This window comes from Neoarius graeffei, chromosome 23 (genome assembly GCF_027579695.1).
Source record: "Neoarius graeffei isolate fNeoGra1 chromosome 23, fNeoGra1.pri, whole genome shotgun sequence".
NCBI lineage: Eukaryota > Metazoa > Chordata > Actinopteri > Siluriformes > Ariidae > Neoarius > Neoarius graeffei.
In genome coordinates this window covers 54,038,227-54,061,287 of record NC_083591.1, presented here as the reverse complement: position 1 = coordinate 54,061,287, position 23,061 = coordinate 54,038,227, and the positions used below count along the sequence as shown (strand labels likewise).

At 42.9% G+C, this 23,061-nt stretch overlaps 1 protein-coding gene across 4 annotated transcripts in view; it reads left to right on the top strand.

Annotated features, from left to right (window-relative positions):
• Positions 1 to 701: 701 nt before the first annotated feature.
• mib1 (MIB E3 ubiquitin protein ligase 1) overlaps positions 702 to 23,061 on the top strand; it is a 160,971-nt gene continuing 138,611 nt past the window's right edge. For all 4 annotated transcript variants that reach the window (XM_060906418.1, XM_060906417.1, XM_060906416.1 and 1 more), the window contains exons 1-3: positions 702 to 858; positions 1,933 to 2,172; positions 11,480 to 11,651. In XM_060906418.1, coding sequence (XP_060762401.1) covers positions 1,944 to 2,172; positions 11,480 to 11,651 — 401 coding nt within the window. In that variant the 5' untranslated portion in view covers positions 702 to 858; positions 1,933 to 1,943. The remainder of the gene's footprint in view (positions 859 to 1,932; positions 2,173 to 11,479; positions 11,652 to 23,061) is intronic.

Genomic DNA, 23,061 nt, shown 5'->3' with positions numbered 1-23,061 from the left:
TTTTATTTGGTATTTATTTAGTATAATATTGAGTATAATTTAACTTATTTTACATAAGTTTAAAATTTTTATTAGCTGTAATAATAATAATAATAATAATAATAATAATAATAATTCATTATTATTATTATTATTATTATTATTATTATTTTAACCTCATTCAATATTGTAGTATTTTTTACTACTTCTACTGTAACACTGGAATTTCACTTGAGATCAATAAAGTTCTGATCTATCTATCTATCTATCTATCTATCTATCTATCTATCTATCTATCTATATGATGACACTATTTTCCCCAATCAGTCTCAGATTAATGTTACATACAAGCTATCGAAATATTAAAACATTCCGAAACATATTGCTATTGAAGTACAGTAAATAAATAAAATACATGACAGGACAAAGACAGGTGCGAAGGCGCAAAGCGTATTTGTGTGCAAGTATTCAATTTTCGTGCAAAAAATACAAGAGAATGTGGTTCAGTTTGAATATTATTGAATTATTTTTTGATTATAAGACTGGAATGATATTTTGTCCCAGACGATTAGTATTTTTATTTGGTATTTATTTAATATAATAGTGAGTAGAATTACATAAGTTTAAATTTGTATTAGCTGTAATAATAATTATTATAATAATTATTGAGGACGTGTTTGTGTGCGCGCGCGTGCGTGTTGACGTCACGGGCGGAGGGCGGGGTCAGGGAGGCTGCGGGCGGCTGTAATGGCGACTCTGTTGTGTCTGACGTGATCGGAGTCTCACTGCATCCGTGCGGCTCTAAACACGCAGGCGGATTTTCTCTTTCAGCGGCGACCTTCAGCGGGAATTCCAGGGAACCCGGAGCGGCGGCTGGCAGTGAGTAACCCGGGCTGAGCGCAGGGGGGAACCGCACAGCGGGAAAAACACAGCGCCGGGGGGACAAAAGGCTGCGCGCTCAGAGCTGAGCTGCTGTTTACAGAAATGATGAGGAATTTTACAGGAGCAGGCAGAGCCGCAGCTGCTCAGGGCCGTCAACTCTACTCTACTCTACTCTACTCTACTCTACTCTACTCTACTCAGTACATTACACACGACACGAGCTGTCTTTGAAAGATATTAAACAATCCTTGTTTGGGAAGTGAAGTGAAACATGAGCACTAAACTAAATTAAACTAAACTGACTCCTGGTTTGGCTTGTAGGGCTCTCCTCCTCCTCCTCTCCTCCTCCTCCTCCTCCTCTCCTCCTCCTCTCCTTTCAATTGAACTTCAGAAACAGGAGCTCAGCTCCATCTGTTGCTCTGAATCCAGCTCATTTATTTGCATTGCAGCATTCAGTTCGACTCGAATTAACCTGCTGTTCCTTACCGAGCGCTTCTAAACTCGCTGTTTTACCAAACTGATGTGTCTAAAGTCAACATAAACACACCTCTGATATTAATATTAACATTAACCAGACTTCATATAAGCCTAGAAATATAAGAGTGTTAATTTTGTCTGTTTATGACTGACCAGGCGAGTTGTTTGGTTTGGATTTACTCCCAACTAGCCACGTATTTACCTGCTGCTTGGCCTGGTCAGTCATAAACAGGCAAAATTTTAATGTTTACCACATTTAAAATGATTTTTACGACATTTCCAGATTAAAATGTTTACCTGTTTATGAAGCGCTCGGACACTTGGGGTAAATGTGTGTTGTTGAGAAGAGAGTCGGATCTATTTAATGCTAATCATGCTAACAATAATAATAATAATTGAACTCATTGTGTTTGTTAGCTCGCTGGCTAATCAGCTAACGGTGTCCGAGCTAGCTCTGAGGAGAACGCGGTGCACTTAGCTTGCCTTGCTAACAAGGGAGGAAGAAAAAAAATCCCACAGTTGTTTTCGATGCGAGCGAAAGTGTGTTGTTTTTTTCTCCTTGTTTATTTTGTGCTTTTATCTATTTATTTGGAGCTCTTCGTTAAATGAGCAGCGGCCGGAATAACCGAGTCATGATGGAAGGAGTGGGCGCTCGAGTGATCCGCGGCCCGGACTGGAAGTGGGGGAAGCAGGACGGCGGAGAGGGCCATGTGGGCACCGTCAGGAGCTTCGAGAGCCCCGAGGAGGTGGTGGTGGTCTGGGATAACGGCACCGCGGCGAACTACCGCTGCTCCGGGGCCTACGATGTCCGGGTCCTGGACAGCGCTCCGACAGGTAACCGGCTGCTCTGACTCACCTGCTGCCCTCAGGGCGCTTCAACAAGCGAGCTGACACGACAGGCTAATTTGCATACTAATTTATTCATCGTGCTCATTTGCATTGCAAATAAGGTTCCACAGCGCGGTTGAGTGCTCGAATCTGATTGGTCAGTTGCTCTGCATAATTATTTTGAAAGTAGTTCCGGCTGTAACATGAACACATCCGCTTGATAAGAAGTGATACGGAGAACTATCGCTACGTTCACACTGCAAGGCTTAATGCTCAGTTCCGATTTTTTTGTGAAATCCGATTTTTTTATGAGGTCGTTCACATTAACAAATATATGCGACTTGTATGTGATCCTCAGTATGAACGAAAAGCGACCTAAAAGGCTACGTTCACACTGCAGGCTGAAGTGACTCAAATCCGATCTTTTCGCCCATGTGTGACCTGTATCCGATCTTTTATTGACAATATGAACGACACAGATCCAATTTTTTCAAATCCGACCCAGGCCGTTTGGATATGTGGTCCTAATTCCGATTCCTATCCGCTCTTTTCATATGCGACTTCAGTCTGAACCGCCAGGTCGCATTCATCCGACTTACACGTCATCAACAAGCCACAAACGTCACTATTCTGCGCTGAAGTAGGCGGCGGGTCTCTCAAAAATAGTTACAACAACATGGCGCATAATCACGGGCGCAGATAGGGGGTGGGAGAGAGGTACACAATTTATTTTATTTATATATATATATATATATATATATATATATATATTCCATCAGAGTTGCATTTTGTGGCTTCGAAGCTGTTTTAGTGCCGTTTCTAGAACGCGAAATCAAGAAAATGTGGAAGAAATGGCGATAATTGAAGAGCCGGTTTCTAAGCTACGTAAAACTAGCAATGGTAATTATTTTTTGTTACATAATGCACTCAGGCTGCCAGTCAGTGTGTGATCCTTCCTTTGAAAAATCCTAGCTACGCCCCTGGAGAAGATATAAATTTCTCCAAACTCACGTGTATATTATTCCTTTTATTACTATAAACTCTAGTGTGCTTTCGGGATTTATAGCAAAATGTTTTGAAAACAAAAGGTGCACGATTCAGAAAAACACTTAGACTACGTTCAGACTGCACCCTGAAACGACCCATATCCGATTTTTTTTGCCCATATGCGACCTGTATCCGATTTGTTATTGACAATCTGAACGACACAGATCCGATTTTTTCACATGCGACCCAGGCCGCTTGGATATGCGGTCCTAATTCCGATGCATATCCGTTTATTTTCACATGCGACTGCAGTCTGACCGGACAGGTCGCATTCATGCCACCTACACGTCATCAACGAGACAAACGTCACTATTCTGCGTTGGCTAATCCCGCCTCTTTGGTGGAAAACAACAACATTTGTACAGTTTTCAGAATTTAAATAGACTTTTATAGAATTGATCAAGCTAATGGTGGATTTGGTAGGGACCTGGATGTTGATCTGTTAGCCTGATTAAATAAAACAGTTTCTATAACTGATTTATAACTTAAACCATCCTGTATTACAAGATTATAAGATTGTTCTGGAAATTTCCAGTAATTTGACACCTTCGGTCTCATTAGTCTGCTGCCCACATTAATCAGATTATTGTGCGAGTTCCGCCGCCGCCACAAAAACCACATCGCCAGGTCTCGCCTCATCTCCATCGCAAACTGCACTGGTGTTTCTGCACCTTGAGCCAGCGCTGAGAGAAGTTGCAGAATTCAGCTGGCTATAAACAATCTAAATAAATATTTATAAAAATGTAGAAAAAGTTTATTAATATGACGAAATAAATGTGTGCAAATTATTAAGCCTGAATTAAGAGTTTGGTAATACAGCGGCCGTATCCCAAATGACTGCCTACTGAAGCTCGAGTGCACTATATAGAGTTTAAAAATCCATTACTTCCTAGTAACATGTAGTGCACTTATATAGAAATTAGAGAGACATTTAGGAGTCAACCCTCGTTACCAGGCTACACGTTTTCATTTCAGTTCAGAAACAAAAACACACACGAGACCTCACACTTTAACACTAACCAGATAATTAAACAAACAAACAACAAAAAGAAATCATTAAACTTGAAGAGTGCGCTTTTTTTTGTTTACGTATTACGTAGATGTGCTTATTACGTGTCAATTTGCGCATGCGGGACACTTTTGGGTTGTTTTCTGTTCATATTGGAGATCGCATACAAGTCTCATATAATTGGTAATGTGAACGGCCTAACAAAAAAATCGGATTTCACAACAAATCGGATACGGGTCGTTTCAGGTTGCAGTCTGAACGTAGTGATAGTGGATTCGGGTGAACTCGTCAGATCCCGAAGAGTTTCGCAGTGATTTTCAAAATCAACATGACTATTTAGAATTAAATTCCTCCAACTCATCATATTTCTATTAATTCATTTTTTACACGTTTTCTTTCTCTTTCAGCTTGTGGCTTTTCTTGTGAAAGATTTCTTCGCCTTTCTCTCGCTCTTTCACATCTTCTGTCAAAACTCTTCCTCTTCCCGGTTTTGACTTCATCTTTCTCTCCTTGGTGAACTTGTTCTGACATCTTTTTTTTAAAGTTTGCAAAAGTGATTATTGTGTTGCGCTGTTCGAGTTGTTCTCGGTGGAAAAACCCGATAAATATGAAATTATCTGTAGACAAGTTATGTAGGCGCGCTCGCACTTCTAGTTCCCGCTAAAATCAAACAGCCAATCAGAATTGCCGGGACGGACGGACACGGCGTCTGTGAAAAATCAACTCGATGGGTTGCCATATTTTCTTAAGTATGGAGCGCCGCTATTATTATTATTTTTACTGGTTGCATTTGTATTTCCTTCATCGCTCAATAAAGCCTCCACTTCACACTTTGTGCTGCCTTTTTTTTTTTTCTTTAAATTATAAGCTGTTTACACTACTGTTCAAAAGTTTGGGGTCACCCAGACAATTTTGTGTTTTCCATGAAAAGTCACACTTTTATTTCCCACCATAAGTTGTAAAATGAATAGAAAATATAAATCAAGACATTTTTCTGGCCATTTTGAGCATTTAATCGACCCCACAAATGTGATGCTCCAGAAACTCAATCTGCTCAAAGGAAGGTCAGTTTTATAGCTTCTCTAAAGAGCTCAACTGTTTTCAGCTGTGCTAACATGATTGTACAAGGGTTTTCTAATCATCCATTAGCCTTCTGAGGCAATGAGCAAACACATTGTACCATTAGAACACTGGAGTGAGAGTTGCTGGAAATGGGCCTCTATACACCTATGGAGATATTGCACCAAAAACCAGACATTTGCAGCTAGAATAGTCATTTACCACATTAGCAATGTATAGAGTGGATTTCTGATTAGTTTAAAGTGAAAAGAACAGTGCTTTTCTTTCAAAAATAAGGACATTTCAAAGTGACCCCAAACTTTTGAACGGTAGTGTAGATGAATTTTAAAAAATGGCGGCTGGCGGTGCTGCATTAGTTCATGTTCAACCACTCGCGTCTGGATCAGTTACCATACGCTGACGTCACTCATGGTTCCTCTTATGCTGGGAGAGGTAAGCCATGGCCTAAAGGTTAGAGAAGCAGCTTTGGGACCAAAAGGTTGCTGGTTCAATTCCCTGGACTAGCAGGAATGGCTGAAGTGCCCTTGAGCAAGTCACCCAACCTCAAACTGGATAAGTGTGTCTGCTAAATGCCTGTAATGTGATGTACCTACCGTTTTTTAGAAGAAGTCGCCTTTAGGCCACCCATTTTTTATCTTTAGGTTCATGCATTTTTTTTCAACATGTTTTTGATGATGTCGGTCGAAATAAAAATAAGTGTCCTTGTCTAATTTTTTTTTTTGCATGGCAAAATTTCAATGTCAGATTAAGATTATATATTAGTGCTGTCAAGCGATTAAAATATTTAATCGCAATTAATGTCGCGACTGTCGTAGTTAACTCGCGATTAATCGCAATTTGATCGCACATTTTTGTCACATGAAAAACCATTGTAATTCTCTTATCAGCATAAAAAAGTGAATGGGCTTGCTCACCGTTCGAACTACGGGGGTACTCGGGGGATCCGAGATCCCCTGAAACAGACATGAGATCCCTTGAAAACATGATTTGGGAAATGTCGGGGGGTCTCTAAAATATTGGCAAAATGTTTATTGACATAGCAATCGTGTGTAACAGGAAGCATTTGCATATCCGAAGTGAGCGCGTGATGGAGAGCCGCGCTCTGAGACAAGCGCAAGCACGCCCCCAAGGGGAAAAAAAGGGACCCCCCGGAAATATCGAATAGTTCGAACACTGGTTGTACCAATGTTTTTTTTTTTTTTTAATTGCAGAGCATAACACGTCTTGTCACAGCCACTGCAAAGTGGGGCTGGAGCCGCCGATGGGAAAACGAAACCTAAGCCGAGCACCGTGGCTCTTTGGGGGAGGACAGAGGACTCTGGCTGTGCGGGGCGTGGCATCATGTCACAGAGCGTTAATCTCGCGATAAAAAAATTATCGCCGTTAAAATTGAGTCAAGTTAACGCGTTAATAACGCGACATTTTTGACAGCACTAATATATATATATATATATATACACACACACTAGTGTGTGTGTTCTTGTGTACACAGCAAAATCCCCAGTGTTGAATTAACACCCAGTGTTTCTTTTTTTTTTTTAAAGATTTTTTTGGGCTTTTTTCACCTTTATTGGATAGGACAGTGTAGAGACAGGAAATGAGCGGGAGAGAGAGATGGGGAGGGATCGGGAAATGACCTCAGGTCGGAATCGAACCCGGGTCCCCGGATTTATGGTATGGCGCCTTATCCACCTGAGCCACGACGCCCCCAACACCCAGTGTTTCTATAGGTCCAGTTGGACCCAAATTAACTCTGGAAGTGTTAATTCAACACTGAGGAATTTGCTGTGTATAAGTTTATAACACGGACTAGCATTCCAGTACTTACTTCTCCGAAGGTATATGTGGCAGGGTTTCCGCGGAGTCTTAAAAAGTCTAAAATTTAATAATCCTAATTTAAGGCCTTAAAAAGTCTAAAATACGAGCATATTTTGCTTTGTAGGTCTTAAATGCAATTTTGTGAAGTCTTAAATCCTTATATCCATTTACCCCATTCGCTTTTTTTTGTTAAATGCGTTGGTGATATTCATAATTAGTCATATAGGCAAGGCCTACTTAGTATCAGTAGGCTACACTGCAGACTACAAATGAGACACAGTGGAATCCGGCGTCTAGCCCGGTTGGCATGGTGATGCACAGGGCATGGCACGCACGCATTTGGACAGTAGAGCCTAAAAGAAGCGAGGGAGATCGTCACGGTTTGTAGCAAAATGGGCAAATGCAAGTTTAACGACTGCTGGCTTGAACGCAATGATTTCGTAGACTGGTTAAAACGTGTACCAAACAATCCGTTTGAGGCGTACTGCACGTTGTGCAAAAGAACACTCAAACTCGGCACCCTGGGTGTAAAGGCACCGGAATCGCACGTGAAAGCGGAGAAGCACCAGGCTGCCCATAAAAGTCTGCAACAATCGCATGCCGTCACTCAATTTCGTTCACCGTTGTCAGGTCCAAGCACGTCTCGAGACGGTGTATCGGCTAACTCCGTGAGAACTGTAACGCTACAACACGCAAACCGTACAAGTGATTTGCGGGATGTCTTTGGCTCCACTGCAGCTTAGTTCCTCGTTAATGCAAGAGCGCACCCTAGGGATGTAATGAGTTCGTTGGTGAATGATAATAAATTTTGTTATTTTGAAAGTAATTCAGGCTCTCCCATTTTTCTTTATTTTTTTGTGCAGCATAAGTCTTAAATTTAACCTGTTATGGTCTTAAAAAGTCTTAAATTGAACTTGTTCAAGCCTGCAGAAACCCTGATGTGGTCATTTGACCGTTGAGCTCTCATGAGCACATCGAAGGCTGATCCGTTCATGCTACTTGATTCGATACGACTCTCTGCGGCACCATCCTCTTCCAATTCCACAGTCAGATACTTGCAGCCAAAATCGCGAACTAACGTTACGGCAGGCATATTCGGCATCGCGCTCGCTACATCACCGCCTTCTTTCTGAGAACCAAAGATCATTTTGATCTTTTCGTTGTTTACTTTCAACGCTTGAGAGACGAAATCGCCCACGTTTTGGTTAGTGAGACGGTGAAAAGACTTTTCTTGACCACGCTTTATGCTTACGTACGGTTGAGGCGATAGCTCGGAATCCATGCTGTCAGCGTCAGCCATGGTCAGCACGAGGTCGACGCGGTCGTAAATACCATAACATTCAAGTGAATACTCATGCTGCGTTCATGTGCTATGGGAAGATGATCTTTTCCAGTTGGGAAGTGGTATTTACCAGTGTGTTGCGTTCACATGCTTTTGTTGTTGTTGACAAATTCAAGATGGTGGACCAGATTCAAGTTAGCAATAGTTAGTTAGCTATCGTTAGCAATAGCGTCTGCTCTGGATAGGTAAAAACAAACCATAACAACACGTTTTTAAAGGAAACGGATTTCTAACGTATTTATATTACACTTGTTAATGACGCAACATTGCATAGACACAAAAAACTACCCACTAGCACTAGTAAAAAAAACCTTTAGTAGCGTACAATGCTTAACATTCAAGTGTCTTGTACCGCTCGCCGCCATGCTGAAAAGGTTAAAGTTCAGCTCATCTCGGCAACTCGTGTATCAAAATTTTCTACGAGTTGCCCAGTGGAAAATACCACAAGAGGGGGCGTTCATGTGTGCTTTCCATGTCGGCGTTTGGTATTTACCATAATTCCCATAGCACATGAACGCAGCATCAATGTCGTAAATAGCTTCGTTTTCGGACTCGGCTGAAGTGGATATATACGACACACGTTGTCGTTTGTATTTGCAATTCTAATACGGTTTACTTAAAGAAATATGACCTAGTACCAGGGATACAGTGCTGTTACAAGAAAAATATGTGACTATTTTTTTTAATATTTCTTTTTGTACGTTTCAGCGGTGAAAATAAAAATACGCACAGACTTTTTTTATTTTTCTAGCGGTAGTATTTAACTGCCGTCGGCGGATCCGTGATCTGAAAAATCTAAAATGAGTCGCCTTGTTTGTTACATGTACACTCGGGCATGGGAAAATTTCTTCCCCTGCGTTTAACCCATCCGAAGCAGTGAACACACACCCAGAACACCGGGCAGCGCTGCTCCAGCACCCGGGGAGCAGTTGTGGGTTCGGTGCTTTGCTCAAGCGCACTTCAGCCTTGATACACGAAGTGCTGTTCATTCACTCAACTCCTCTTACATTTTTCCTGCCGGTCCTCGGAATCAAACCAGCGACCCTTTGGGACCAAAGCTGCTTCTCTAACCTTCAGGCCGTGCCTGTCCCATGACCTGAGCGTAGAAAAAACAATAGCCCTTCAAAACACATTTTAAAAACTTGGATTGTTCTCACTTCCTGCAGGGCAGGAACACACAAAATTGAGAACTTCCTCCAACTGTTCGATGAACTATGAAAAGGTTCTTCCAGTCTGAGAACTCCTATCAGAACCGTGTTTCCGGGTCCAGGCCTGGTCTTTTCAGCATGCCGCAGTGCTGTGTCTCTCATTGTTTAAACAGACGAGTCCAGAAATAGTTATTTTCCCATTTTCCTTGCGATGGGATTCTAAACTCGATGAGACTGATGATAGCACCTGGGAGAGAAGTAGCTACAGCTAGCTCAAAAAGCTGCTCAGTGACCCACCTACCGTGTAGCTATTCGTCATGATTAAGCCTAGGTCACAACCAGACGTACGATTTTTTTTTTTTTTTTTTTTTGGCCGTGCGATTTTTGGCGTTTCCCAAATCGCTGCGTTTTTTTTTTTGTTCGTGGAGAAAGACGCACGTTGGCCGTAAGTTTGTCTTGCAGCCTGAAAAAAAACGTAAGCGCCTGTAGAGTTTGTTTGACATGACAAAAAACCTCTGCGGCTCGAAAATCAGCACGTCACACGTGTGCGTTTCTTGCGTTTTTTGCACGTAGACCGGCCGTAGGAGCACGTACGGCCGGTTGTGACCGAGGCTTAAATGGTTTATCAAGTGTAAACGCGACGAAGGAAGCTGTTCACAAAGAACGTTGTCCGAATAGAAAGCATTTATTGCTTAAATAATTTATTTAACCGTTTAAAGTTGCGAAAGGGGTCCGAGAAGTCACCAAATCAAACAGCCAAGACTTAGCTTTCGTTCCAGTGTTGCTAACTCTTCCTTTCAGTAGAAAGCAGTGAAAGTGCGCTCAAAACGTCATTAGATGACACCACGGGCTAATTTGCATACTAATTTATTCATCACGATCATTGTGGTGCGGCTGAACGCTCGGATCCGATTGGTCAGTCGGCGTGCGTTAATTTTGAAAGTAGTTCCGGCCGTAACACGAAGGACAGGTTGATGTTAACGCGCTTATTCAAATGCATTGTTATTATGGGAACAGCTCGTACACAAGGACTTAGATAGCGAATACACAACGCAATCTAAGATTCAGGATAATAAAAGTAGTCTTGGGGCGGCACGGTGGTGTAGTGGTTAGCGCTGTCGCCTCACAGCAAGAAGGTCCGGGTTCGAGCCCCGTGTCTGCGTGGGTTTCCTCCGGGTGCTCCGGTTTCCCCCACAGTCCAAAGACATGCAGGTTAGGTTAACTGGTGACTCTAAATTGAGCGTAGGTGTGAATGTGAGTGTGAATGGTTGTCTGTGTCTATGTGTCAGCCCTGTGATGACCTGGCGACTTGTCCAGGGTGTACCCCGCCTTTCGCCCGTAGTCAGTTGGGATAGGCTCCAGCTTGCCTGTGACCCTGTAGAACAGGATAAACCGGCTACAGATAATGAGATGAGATGAAAAATAGTCTTGTTTAAACAAAGTAGACCCTGTAATCGATGATGTGGTGATATTTGTTCGAGGACGTTTCCTTCATATTTATCGAAGGAGTCTCGCGTGTAAGCACTTCGTAATCAGGACAGAGAGCAGGTTAGAATGTCCAGTTTCTCAGTGAAATTACAAGCTGGGGTTATTTAAAAAAATTTTTTTTTTTTAGAGAGAGAGAAATAGAAAAAAATGTCAAGGCAAATGAAAGAATGCTTGTTTATTGTGGCTGTAACATCTACGAGGACAGGAACGAGTTCGTCTCTTGGATATTCCACAAAAATCTAAATCGTTCAAATGTCTGTTTCTGTCATTCATAAATGAAAGATTCAAATCACTGGGAAATTGCTGCGAGAGGATTGGGTGAAGTTATGCAGTTTGTCTTCGAGCGGTGAATCTTTTCAACCTCGTGCGTCTGTCTCACAGGTATCAAGCACGACGGCACCATGTGCGACACCTGCAGGCAGCAGCCCATCATCGGCATCCGCTGGAAATGCGCCGAGTGCACGAACTACGACCTCTGCACCACCTGTTACCATGGAGACAAGCACCACCTCAGACACAGGTTCTACCGCATCACTACGCCAGGCAGCGAGAGGTGAGCAGAGCCGCGTTCCGGATAATCAGCGACGTTCCTGTTCGTCTAGTCATGTCTGTGATGAGATGGAAATGAATTCTGGGATTTTGTTCCCGAGGTGACTGGTGTGATCAAAAGATAGGACAGGATCGACCTTTGTAAAGAACATGTGAGCAAAAGAGTAGTGAAAAAAAAAAAGTTGGATATATCTCCAAAATACATTTGGTTGCTTCGAGTCAGATTGGAATTAAATAAAAATATCATACGATACAGCTGAAAAACATATCGTGACCTAATATATATGTTATTTACCAGCTTAAGGTCGGTCTATATCGTGAAATACCGTGACCAAGGTCTTGAAAGTACTGAGTGAGGCCCTCTGGGCCGAGGTCACGGTATTTCACGATATAGACCGACCTTAAGCTGGTAAATAATATATTTATTTTTATCTTTACCAAATTCTAACAGAAAACGAGAGCGCCCGAAAGGGAAAACCGAGCCGAGCCGCTATTTTGAATCCTCATTCACGGCTGGAATGCAAATGGCTTCCTCCTCGGTATACAAGTGCACTTCCATGGCAGGGAAGAAAAAAAACTACATTTTGCTGCCTATGTAGTCCCCTATTTATACAAAATTGAGTCATTCAGGATTCAGCCATGTTTTTGCTCGGCGTTAGCAACAGTTAGAGGTTTTTAGCTTTCTCCTGAAATGTTTTCTTTTATTTCTTCTTCTTCAGGGTAGTAAAACTCGCTTTCACTGTGAACACTGTCGTTATCGCTATCCATGCTGTAAAATTAATGCTATTCTCCTGAGAAATGCTGGCAAACATTTATAAGATTTTTGATAATCTTATAAATAAATCTTGACCAAAAAACGCTGTTTGTTGTTGTGAACGAGCGAGTCGCCAGAGGTCCATAACTGGGGACCCGCTTGCCAGCCAATCAAAGCGCAGGATTTGATGGAAACCGGACCGCGAAAAAAATAATTTATATTATTCTACTCGTACCTCTTACAGTTTTCGAAACTGAAACCTCTGAACCGAGGCTGACATACACACGCTGTCGCCATGACCCGAACTCTTATTTCCCGGCGCTAGAGCTCAGTGGAACGCACTTTCCTTCTGTCATAAGCATAAACATGTCTGAAAGCCATTTCTTTAATCCATCGATTTCAGACTGTGAACCGAATTGTATACACTCATCGGCCATTTTAATCGGAACACGTGTATGCGCATGCGCAGTGCGCGATTGTTACTCTCTTACAGCATGATGACGTAGTGGCTGGAGCCTCTGTATGAAGCAGTAGCCGCAAAAACCTTGACCTTGACCGGATGACCCTCAAAATGTTGGAGGTTCTATTTGAGACCAATGCACATCTGTCCTGAAAGTTTCACGAAGATTGATCCAGCTGTTTTCCCGTAATATTGTTAACAAAAAAAACACATCTGAAAACAATACCCGCGGTGGACTCCGCCCCAGGTTCTTTTATTTCTTCTTCCTCAGGGCAGTAAAACTCGCTTTCGCTGTGAACACTGTCGTTATCGCTGTCCATGCTGTAAAATTAATGCTATTCTCCTGAGAAATGTGAAAATAAATGTTGACGAAAATTGCTACTATGTTTGTTGTTGTTGAGAACGAGCGAGTCGCCATAGGTCCATAACCGGGGTCCGTGTCGTAGGATTCCGGACCGCTCGTGAGCCAATCAGAGCGCAGGATTTGACGGAAGCCGGACCGCGAAAAAAATAAATAACTGTTATTCCACAAAATCGAGTCGTACATGAGCTGACACACCTATAAAGGCCAATTTATGCTGATAACGCAGTCCTCGCAGACGGTGTCGCAGATGGCGTCTGTGTAGCCCCCCCCACCTTCGCAGACGCTCTGCGCGCACCTCCCAAAAATTGTGAGCATCGCAGACAAGAGGGCTCTGATTGGTCCACTCTACATCCGCTGTACACGCACTTCCGCTTCCCTACTTTCCCGGTTTGGTTTGTTTTCACGACCGCCATTTTTAAAAACACGAGCGAAGATGGAGCAGCATGAAGAGCGGTTGATCGAGGAAGTGAGGAAGTCCGTACATCTATACGACTCCAGTTCTAGTCATTATAAGTAACCGGAGGATAAACACTCCGCTAACCACACCCACCAACTACTCCTAGCGATTTCGCGACTTCGCGCCCCCTTGCGTTGTGGCGGTGAATAACATCGCGCACGCCTATTACTCCCCGCTCAACGATAAATTACAACTATCTGCGAAAAGCTATCTGTGAAAGCCTTGTCGCAAGAGCATGCAGAGGCCTTAAGCCAGGTACGACGAGGTTGAGTGCGATAACTGTTTTATTCTGTCCACATTCACTGGATTTTTGAGAAATGGAACATTTTATTGTTATTTTTTGCAAATTCGATAAATAACTTCATACAAAACGTCCGACAGAATAATTTCTGCTTAGAATGTAAACAAACCGGTGAAATGACCGGAGCAATTTGTAAAAAAAAAAAAAAATGTGATAATTTTTGAAAAATAAAAAAGATTAATTCCAGATTTTGTTGCCTTTGCATTTGTTGTGGTTTTGGTTTCGAGTAGTTTTTATTTCGTCCTCTGTTGGTTCAGCAACGCGCTCCGCCATTTTGTTTTTCTCTACTCATGGTAGGGATATGAGCTGATATCCGAGGAGTAAAGGAGCCAATCAGAGCGTGTGATTGCTCATATCCAGTGAATGTGGATGGAATAAATCATGCTATCAGTATTGTATAATCATATCGCCCGGCTGTAGTTCATGTTAGTAGAGGAGTTTTGTCTGGAGTTTTTTTTTTGGCAGACTGCGATATGAAGAGCAAAAGTTGTTTGCAGTGGTGTTTTATTTATTTGCTGTATTTCTGAGCAATAAGTGAAGGTTTGAGTGCGATTTCAGTTCCACTCTTTTCCATACTCTAACCCGCAGGTTTTTTTTTTTTTTTTGTGCAGTCTGAATGATTCGAACCAAATAGTGAAATGAATCAAAAGAACCGATTTCACTTGAATTGTGCAAACGTGATTTAAATTCAGCGCCAGTTTGTGCTTAATTCAGGGATCCCAGACGTCCGCTATTTAGCGGAATTCCGCTATTTTTCTAGCCGAAGTGTTTGGTTTTTTTTAAATCTCTTGTATATCCGTTAAAAATATGTTTAAGTAAAATGACCAGCAGAATACGTTCTGATTTGGTTTGCTTGTTTAGCGATGTTTTCGTTGGCTTCGTTTGTTCTCGTTATCATTCGGGAACACTCGGAAGTTAAATTGATGTAAATACCGCGAGACTGTACGCGATAGAACGAGAAAACAATACGGCTGCGCCCATTTGCTAGAAAACGTGTTCTAACTCCGTACGTGCTTTTGTTTCTAATGCGTTTGTGGCAGCGGGGGCGTGGTCAAGCATCGGTCTGTGACAGGAGGGCGGAGTCAGGGAAGGTAAGTGGCAGAATCACTACACCTGTCGTTAATTAATGTTTGTGTGTCTTCCCAGTGACCGCGCCCTATTTAAGGAGAGAGCGAGAGCAGAGAGAGCTCTCTCTCTCCACAACTAGACGACTGATGTGTGTGCGAGAGTGTAGATATAAGCTGAAAAGCTGAATAAAAACGAGTTTTGTGAACTCAGTTCTGTCCTGCCGTCCTTCTGTGCTCGATTCCGGGTTTCAGCACCACTGTGACAGTTCGTGTAGGTGGGTGGAGCACAGAAGGACGGCAGGACAGAACTGAGTTCACAAAACTCGGTTTTTATTCAGCTTATATCTACACTCTCGCACACACATCAGTCGTCTAGTTGTGGAGAGAGAGAGCTCTCTCTGCTCTCGCTCTCTCCTTAAATAGGGCGCGGTCACTGGGAAGACACACAAACATGAATTAACGACAGGTGTAGTGATTCTGCCACTTACCTTCCCTGACTCCGCCCTCCTGTCACAGACCGATGCTTGACCACGCCCCTGCTGCCACAGCGTTGAACTTAATTCAGAGCACTGCAGGAACATCAGAAAAAGCAGAAGGAAAGATCAGAGAAACAAAAGCAGCGAAAACTGGAGGAAAGATCACAGAATGCGCCCCAGAAAAGAGCATTAAACTCATCTGCAGTGAAACCTTTCAAAAAGAGAGAGGTTTAAATCAAATATCTCCAATGTTTGCTGTACATATGTAAATATCTAATATTACTGAATCATTGATTTCTGCTCATATTTATGATTTTTGAAAAATGAATGTGGCTTATATTAGACTAGTATTGACTAAATCGAAACAAAAAAATAAACAAATCAGTGGAATATTTAGGCAAGTATAGGCACCAAATAGATACACACTGTTAAATTCTGTTGCTTTTCTATGTTCAAGCTATGTAAAAAATGTGTTCTGTAGCATCTTTAAATGTTAAAATCTCAACAGCTTCAGGGGGCTTCGCCCTCTGTACCCCCCCCGCAAGGGGCTTGCAGCCTCCTTGACCCCTGCTGATAGTTTCTTGCATTCCTCTATTTTTTTTCAATTACTGCTGGGATCCGTGTTAATTGCAGATGCACGATTTGCATTAGAAAGGAGCGCGTGCGCGCACACATTGAGAAATCTTTGGTATTTGAAAATAATTGTGTGCGTAAAGAAGTGTGTGTGTTCACTCGGATGTATTTCGTCTTTGCTTTGACTTGACCAGGTTGGGTTTTGTTTCTCCGCTTTAACCTGAGCAGTGTGCAGTTTAACCCAAACTCTGGGGTTGAATAAAGAGTCCTGTGTCCATATGGTGAGGTGATTAGTGTTGAAAAGGGCAGCAGTTGGTTCGAGCTCGCTCGTGCCTGCGCTCTGGAACAGCCCTCAGCATGAGACAGGAAACAATGGGTTTGTCTAATGTCGTGGAAACTCTCTCAAACTCCCTGAGCAAAAAATGATTCAAAGTCCAAGAGGTTGCAGAAAGGTTTAGACTTTTATTAAAGGGTAACTGAAGGCAAATTTTTTTTTTTTATCATCAAAAATCTATTTATCTCATTTTATTAAATATCGGAATGCATGTTTGATCGCTATTTTGTCACTGCTATAGCAAGTTATGAGTGTTTTGAAATACGCTCTGTAATATATCAGTCCATATGTCAAAGCGATGGCCGTAAACGAGATTCGTTGAGACCTGTGCGAGACATCGTAGGACGGAAGTAAAACGTACAGCGGAAATCAAAGCGACTGACATCTGCCAACGTTGTCAAAAGACGCGCGCGCCCTCTTTCGAATGCTGACGTAATCAAGCCGGAAGTTTTGTTTGTTTTGATAGTAATCAGGAAAGTTTGAAAAAAGTCGGCAGTAATCGTCATTTAAACTCGTTTTTGTGCAATACTTCGTTTGGAAAACAGTTTTCAAAATGGCGGCACTGACACTTCACGTTTTGAAGTCACGCACAAGATAAGCGACGCCTGCTGTGGACCAAACGAATTAAATTCAACACGGCTAAAAACCGAATAGGCCGATAAGAAAGTATTCAGCCTTGATTTAAAAGAACTGAAAGACGCAGGGACTTTGCGTTGATTAATGTTGGAAATGCGCTCAGTATAATATGGATTTATCACACAAACACACGCATGTATTTATTTTGAAACCCACCAGCCGACTGATCTGGCCTGTTTTAATTGTGCGACAGTAATGACGTAAATACCAGCGTGACGGAGTAGTGTCCGAAAGCGTTCTTATTTTACCAATGAACTCAGTATATAGTCCTCTATCTAGTAATTCCCTATGTAGGGAGTAGGGCTGCACGATATGTCGTTAAAAAACTGCGATCTCGGTTCAGACATACATGCGATTCACTTTTTGATTAGAGACGATTCTTCTGGTTTTTTTTTTCATCACGAGCCGCATCACACTTTAGTTTCCCTCTGTGCTCCCGTAAAATCCACTGTAGTTGCTTTCTCACTCGACCAATCCTAAATGCACCTGCACGTCATGTGGTTGCGCATAGCAGCAGGCTTTCTCCCTAAACCGATCATGGATGGACCTGCACGTCACGTGATTCAGCGGCAAGCAAGGCAGAACTGAGCACAGCAGCATGAGTGAGTGAAGAGATATGAAGTCTGCATGAGGAAAACGGAGGATGATGAAAACCCAGGTGTTAGCAAAGAGAGCCAGGCAGGGGCGTATCACCCGCGGGGGATGCGTACGTTTCATCCCCCCCACTTTTGTTGAAACACAATTTCATCCCCCGCACTTTTGTCAGATTAAAATGACATCATTATGAAAATTATACAACTACTATAAAATGTGTAACAAGGAAGTAAACTATTGCTATAACGTTAGACAAAAAACAGCCACGCAACGGACTCAAAACAGTTTTTCTCACCCGACCAATCAGCAGTTGCGTGAATATAATAGCCAGTTTGCGTAGCGTGCCGAAAGCGCTCAATAATACAGTATCTGTCTGCAGAGCCAACACCAGTTTTCCCGCTCCTGATTCACCGTTCCAGGTTTGACGTCGCATGCGGTGCTTACTGTGCCTGGCTCTGCGGCTCTGCACACATACCCTTCTCAAAGTGCTTGCGATGCCGTCGTTCAAACAGTTGTCCCAGGCGCCATGCCCTAAAAGATTGTGTTAATAGTAGTTATAGTTGTAAAGTCAGTTGAGGCAAGTTTTTTATTACGAGTGTGTGTGTTTGTACCAAGTCAACTTTTCATGCATTATAACTGCTTCTCACTTTTTAGAAGAGTTTTTCAATTGAGATTTAAAGGCACAGGGGTGATAGCGTTCCGGCGCACCGCGCCGGATTTCCGGCGCGCCGTGGCTGGGGAAAAAAAAAAAATCTAGTTCGCCCATTGTCCTGTGTCATTCTGAGATGCGCAGATAGACAGTAAAGGGAAAATTCCAGTAAAGGGCGAACTAGATTTTTTTTTTTTTTCCCCAGCCACGGTACGCCGGAAATCCGGCGTGGCGCCGGAACGCTATCACCCCTGCTTAAAGGCATTTCAAATCGAATGAATGTTCAATAATTGTTGTACAGTAATATGTAGTGGAAGTTCATTATGTCTAACTATTAAAGGAACAGTCCACCGTACTTCCATAATGAAATATGCTCTTATCTGAATTGAGACGAGCTGCTCCGTACCTCTCCGAGCTTTGCGCGACCTCCCAGTCAGTCAGACGCGCTGTCACTCCTGTTAGCAATGTAGCTAGGCTCAGTATGGCCAACGGCATTTTTTTGGGGCTGTAGTTAGATGTGACCAAACTCTTCCGCGTTTTTCCTGTTTACATAGGTTTATATGACCAGTGACATGAAACAAGTTCAGTTACACAAATTGAAACGTAGCGATTTTCTATGCTATGGAAAGTGCGCACTATAATGACAGGCGTACTAACACCTTCTGCGCGCTTCGGCAACGCATTGATATGGATACGGAGCTGCCGAAGCGCGCAGAAGGTGTTAGTACGCCTGTCATTATAGTGCGCACTTTCCATAGCATAGAAAATCGCTACGTTTCAATTTGTGTAATTGAACTTGTTTCATATCACTGGTCATATAAACCTATGTAAACAGGAAAAACGCGGAAGAGTTTGGTCGCATCTAACTACAGCCCCAAAAAATACCATTGGCCATGCTGAGCCTAGCTACATTGCTAACAGGAGTGACAGCGCGTCTGACTGACTGGGAGGTCGCGCAAAGCTCGGAGAGGTACGGAGCAGCTCGTCTCAATTCAGATAAGAGCATATTTCATTATGGAAGTACGGTGGACTGTTCCTTTAAGAAACAAACTTTAAAATAGTTGTTGTACAGTAATGTTATTTGGCCATTAAGTGTTTGTTGTATGTGTAGTCTCTTGCATCATTTTCAAATTTTATGCATTAAACCTGATGTAATGCATGATGCAAACAAGTTTTGTACACGAGTTTGAATAATTAAAGACATCAAAAGCAGGAACTGCCCCGTCTTATTTGAATGCTATACTAAAGAGGTCCTTCCAGGATGCTGCGCTTCTCCAACATGAACTGATGAGCCATGCCTCCTGCTCACACAAAGCGATCCCAGTCCAAACTGTTATGCATGATGGTGTATGATCTATACACTGTGTATGACTTCTTGGGCTATGTGAAGTTTTTGGTTTTGTGTATACCAGTGTAGGCAGCAATACTGACATCTCTGTTATAGAACAGTATCCTGTTCAGGGCTTTGAACCAGAATTTTTTTCCTATTGGTTCGTTCCGAACAGAAACAGAATTTTAACGTTTCCGGTTTTGGGTTCCACCGTTAAATAGACGTTCCCGAACCGGTTAGAACAACAAAATTTCGTTCCCGGAACGGTTAATTACGTTCCCTGTCAGCTGTTTAACAAATGGCTATAAAATTATGTCTCTGTCTCATCCAGCTTAAGCCAAATGTAGGCTAATTCTATTACAACCTTCATTAAATAAGACAAGAAATAATTCAAAATGATTATTATTTCAAATGTTGGCGATTTGGATTCTCAGTACGTCTTCCCATCTACACAAACAGAAAAAGTGCCAAAAATGAAAGATGATTCGTTTAGTGTGTTACCAAAGGCTAGTCAGGCCCTATACAGGGCTTTCCACAAGCGCCGGCTGCCGGCCATACAGCCGGCACACAATTAAGTCCAGCCGGCTACTTTAATGACTATTATTTTTGTAGCCCACAGGTTCTAAATATTAATTTTCGATTTTAATAAATTCCCTGCCGACTTCGCTGATCCGCGGCCCCGACATGCGGTGTCGACATGCGACATGCGCACTCGGCGGAGTTTATTTTGTGTTTAACACCCCCCCCGGCTGGCTACTTATTTGTCATGGCTGGCTAGTACGAGCCTTAGTGGAAAGCCCTGTATGCATTGATAGGCTAACAGAGGTTAACGTCATTTAATGTTCGCGAGCCTCTCATTAACGTGGACAAATATATTGATATCGTTTTTGAATAGCGATAGACTGCAATATTTACCTCTTATTTAAGATGTGGAGACGTGATAGTAGTCCACCCTCCCGCTCTCTCCATTCAGTCAGCGAACGTCACACAGGAAGTGAACCCCAGCGGGTCATAGAAACTTGCGCAGGAGAAGAATGGCTTTTTTATTTGTAGGCTACGGAAACTTTGAGGAACGAAATAAAAACCGGTATTAACCGGTTACCATTATTTTTAATAAGCGTTTCTGTTCCGGAACATAAAAAATAATAGTTTCTGGTTTCGTTTCTGTTCCATGTGAAATAGAAAAAGTTTTCATTTTCGTTCCTTGAACCGGTTCAAAGCCCTGATCCTGTTACCTAGAATTATCACTCAATACTTTTTGCCTTCACTGACTGAATAATTACATAGCCCTGATAGGAACAACACCAAAACCCAACATGATAGATCTCTGCATGAACTTGGCTGGAGTCAACTGGATTTATAGGCTTTCTGCTGTCCTCCCTTTCATTTGCATCCATGGACCATGGGGATGAAAAAGTTCCATATCGGTCATTGACAGTACATCACAGTGTACACGCCGGGTGTGTATATAGCCATAAACCGATTTCTAATGATATGGCTTCCCCATTCCAGAACACCCCCACTTTTGGAAAGCTTGATACGCCCCTGGAGCCAGGCAAGTCGTCCAACACCGTTTGTTCCCAAGAGAGGTTCGCATTCTTTGGTGTGGCAATATTTCGGGTTTAAACCAGACGAATATCCACGGCTGTCTGTGCTGGCGAGGAAATATTTAGGCATTCCGACCACAAGCTCACCCTCTGAGCGGCTGTTCAGTACAGGGGGGAACATCGTGACTTGTCTCCGGTCATCACTGAAGCCTCAAAATGTTGACAGACTTGTGTTCTTGGCAAAGAATCTTTGATCCAATTATGCAGGGCCATGTCCAGGGCCATATTCAGCCCATTGTGCTTTATGTTAAAAATCACATACGTTTTTTGTCAGAATTGTTGGTTATGGTTCAGTCAATGGGTCTTCTCTGTTTTTATTAGTGTTCTGGTTAACACAATGTGTGTAAATGCCTGTTGTAGGTGAACTTCATAGAGTTCATTGCAGTTCATTTTAGAAGTAATTGGGTCTTCTCTGCTTTTTTTTTTTTTTTTTTAATTTTATTGGTGTTCTGGCTAACAGAATGTGTGAATATCTGTTCTAGGTGAACTTCATGGAGGTTATAGCCATGGACATTGTGCACATTTGCACATTACCACAACTGCCTTGACCATATTAGTCGTGCTGTATTCTCATCTCATTATCTACAGGGTCGCAGGCAAGCTGGAGCCTATCCCAGCTGACTACGGGCGAAAGGCGGGGTACACCCTGGACAAGTCGCCAGGTCATCACAGGGCTGACACATAGACACAGACAACCATTCACACTCACATTCACACCTACGGTCAATTTAGGCCAAGTTTACATTAGACCGTATCTGTCTTGTTTTCTTCGCGGATGCACTGTCCGTTTACATTAAAACGCTGGGAAACGGGAATCCGCCAGGGTCCACGTATTCAATCCAGATCGTGTCTGGTCCGGTGCTGTGTAAACATTGAGAATACGCGGATACGCTGTGCTGAGCTCTAGCTGGCGTCGTCATTGGACAACGTCACTGTGACATCCACCTTCCTGATTCGCTGGCGTTGGTCATGTGACGCGACTGCTGAAAAACGGCGCGGACTTCCGCCTTGTATCACCTTTCATTAAAGAGTATTTGCAGTATGAAAATACTGCAAATACTGACGCAAATACTGCCCATTGTGTAGTTATGATTGTCTTTAGGCTTGCCATCCTTCCACTTGCAAGTGGTAAGTGACTTGCGCACAGCGGCTCAGTCCCGAATCACTGCTCGTGCACTTCACTCGCGCGCTCTGTGAGCTGCGCAGGGCCGGAGTGCGCACCCTCCAGAGGGTACTCGCTGTTCAGGGCGGAGTGATTTGGAGCGCAGCCGCTGAGGAGGAAGCGATGAGCCGCACTGACACATTTCAACTTGCGTGCCGAATTAGTCATGTGATTAGCGTATCCGTGTATTGGCGTTGCTGTGTGCACGCGAATCGTGTATTGGCGTTGCTCTGTGCACGGTAATCGTTTTTAAAAATGTTAATCTGATGATCCGCTGATACGGTCTAATGTAAACCCCACCTTAGAGTCGCCAGTTAACCTAACCTGCATGTCTTTGGACTGTGGGGGAAACCGGAGCACCCGGAGGAAACCCACGCGGACACGGGGAGAACATGCAAACTCCGCACAGAAAGGCCCTCGCCAGCCCTGGGGCTCGAACCCGGACCTTCTTGCTGTGAGGCGACAGCGCTAACCACTACACCACCGTGCCGCCCCGTGCTGTATTTCACTTTAAATATTTTTGGTATGCAAATTGAATAGTAAATTGATTTTGAATTTGAGATTTGAGTTGAATAAAGATTTAAATTAAAAAAAAAAATCGTGCAGAGAATCGTGATATCAATTCTTATCAAGAAAATCGTGATACACAT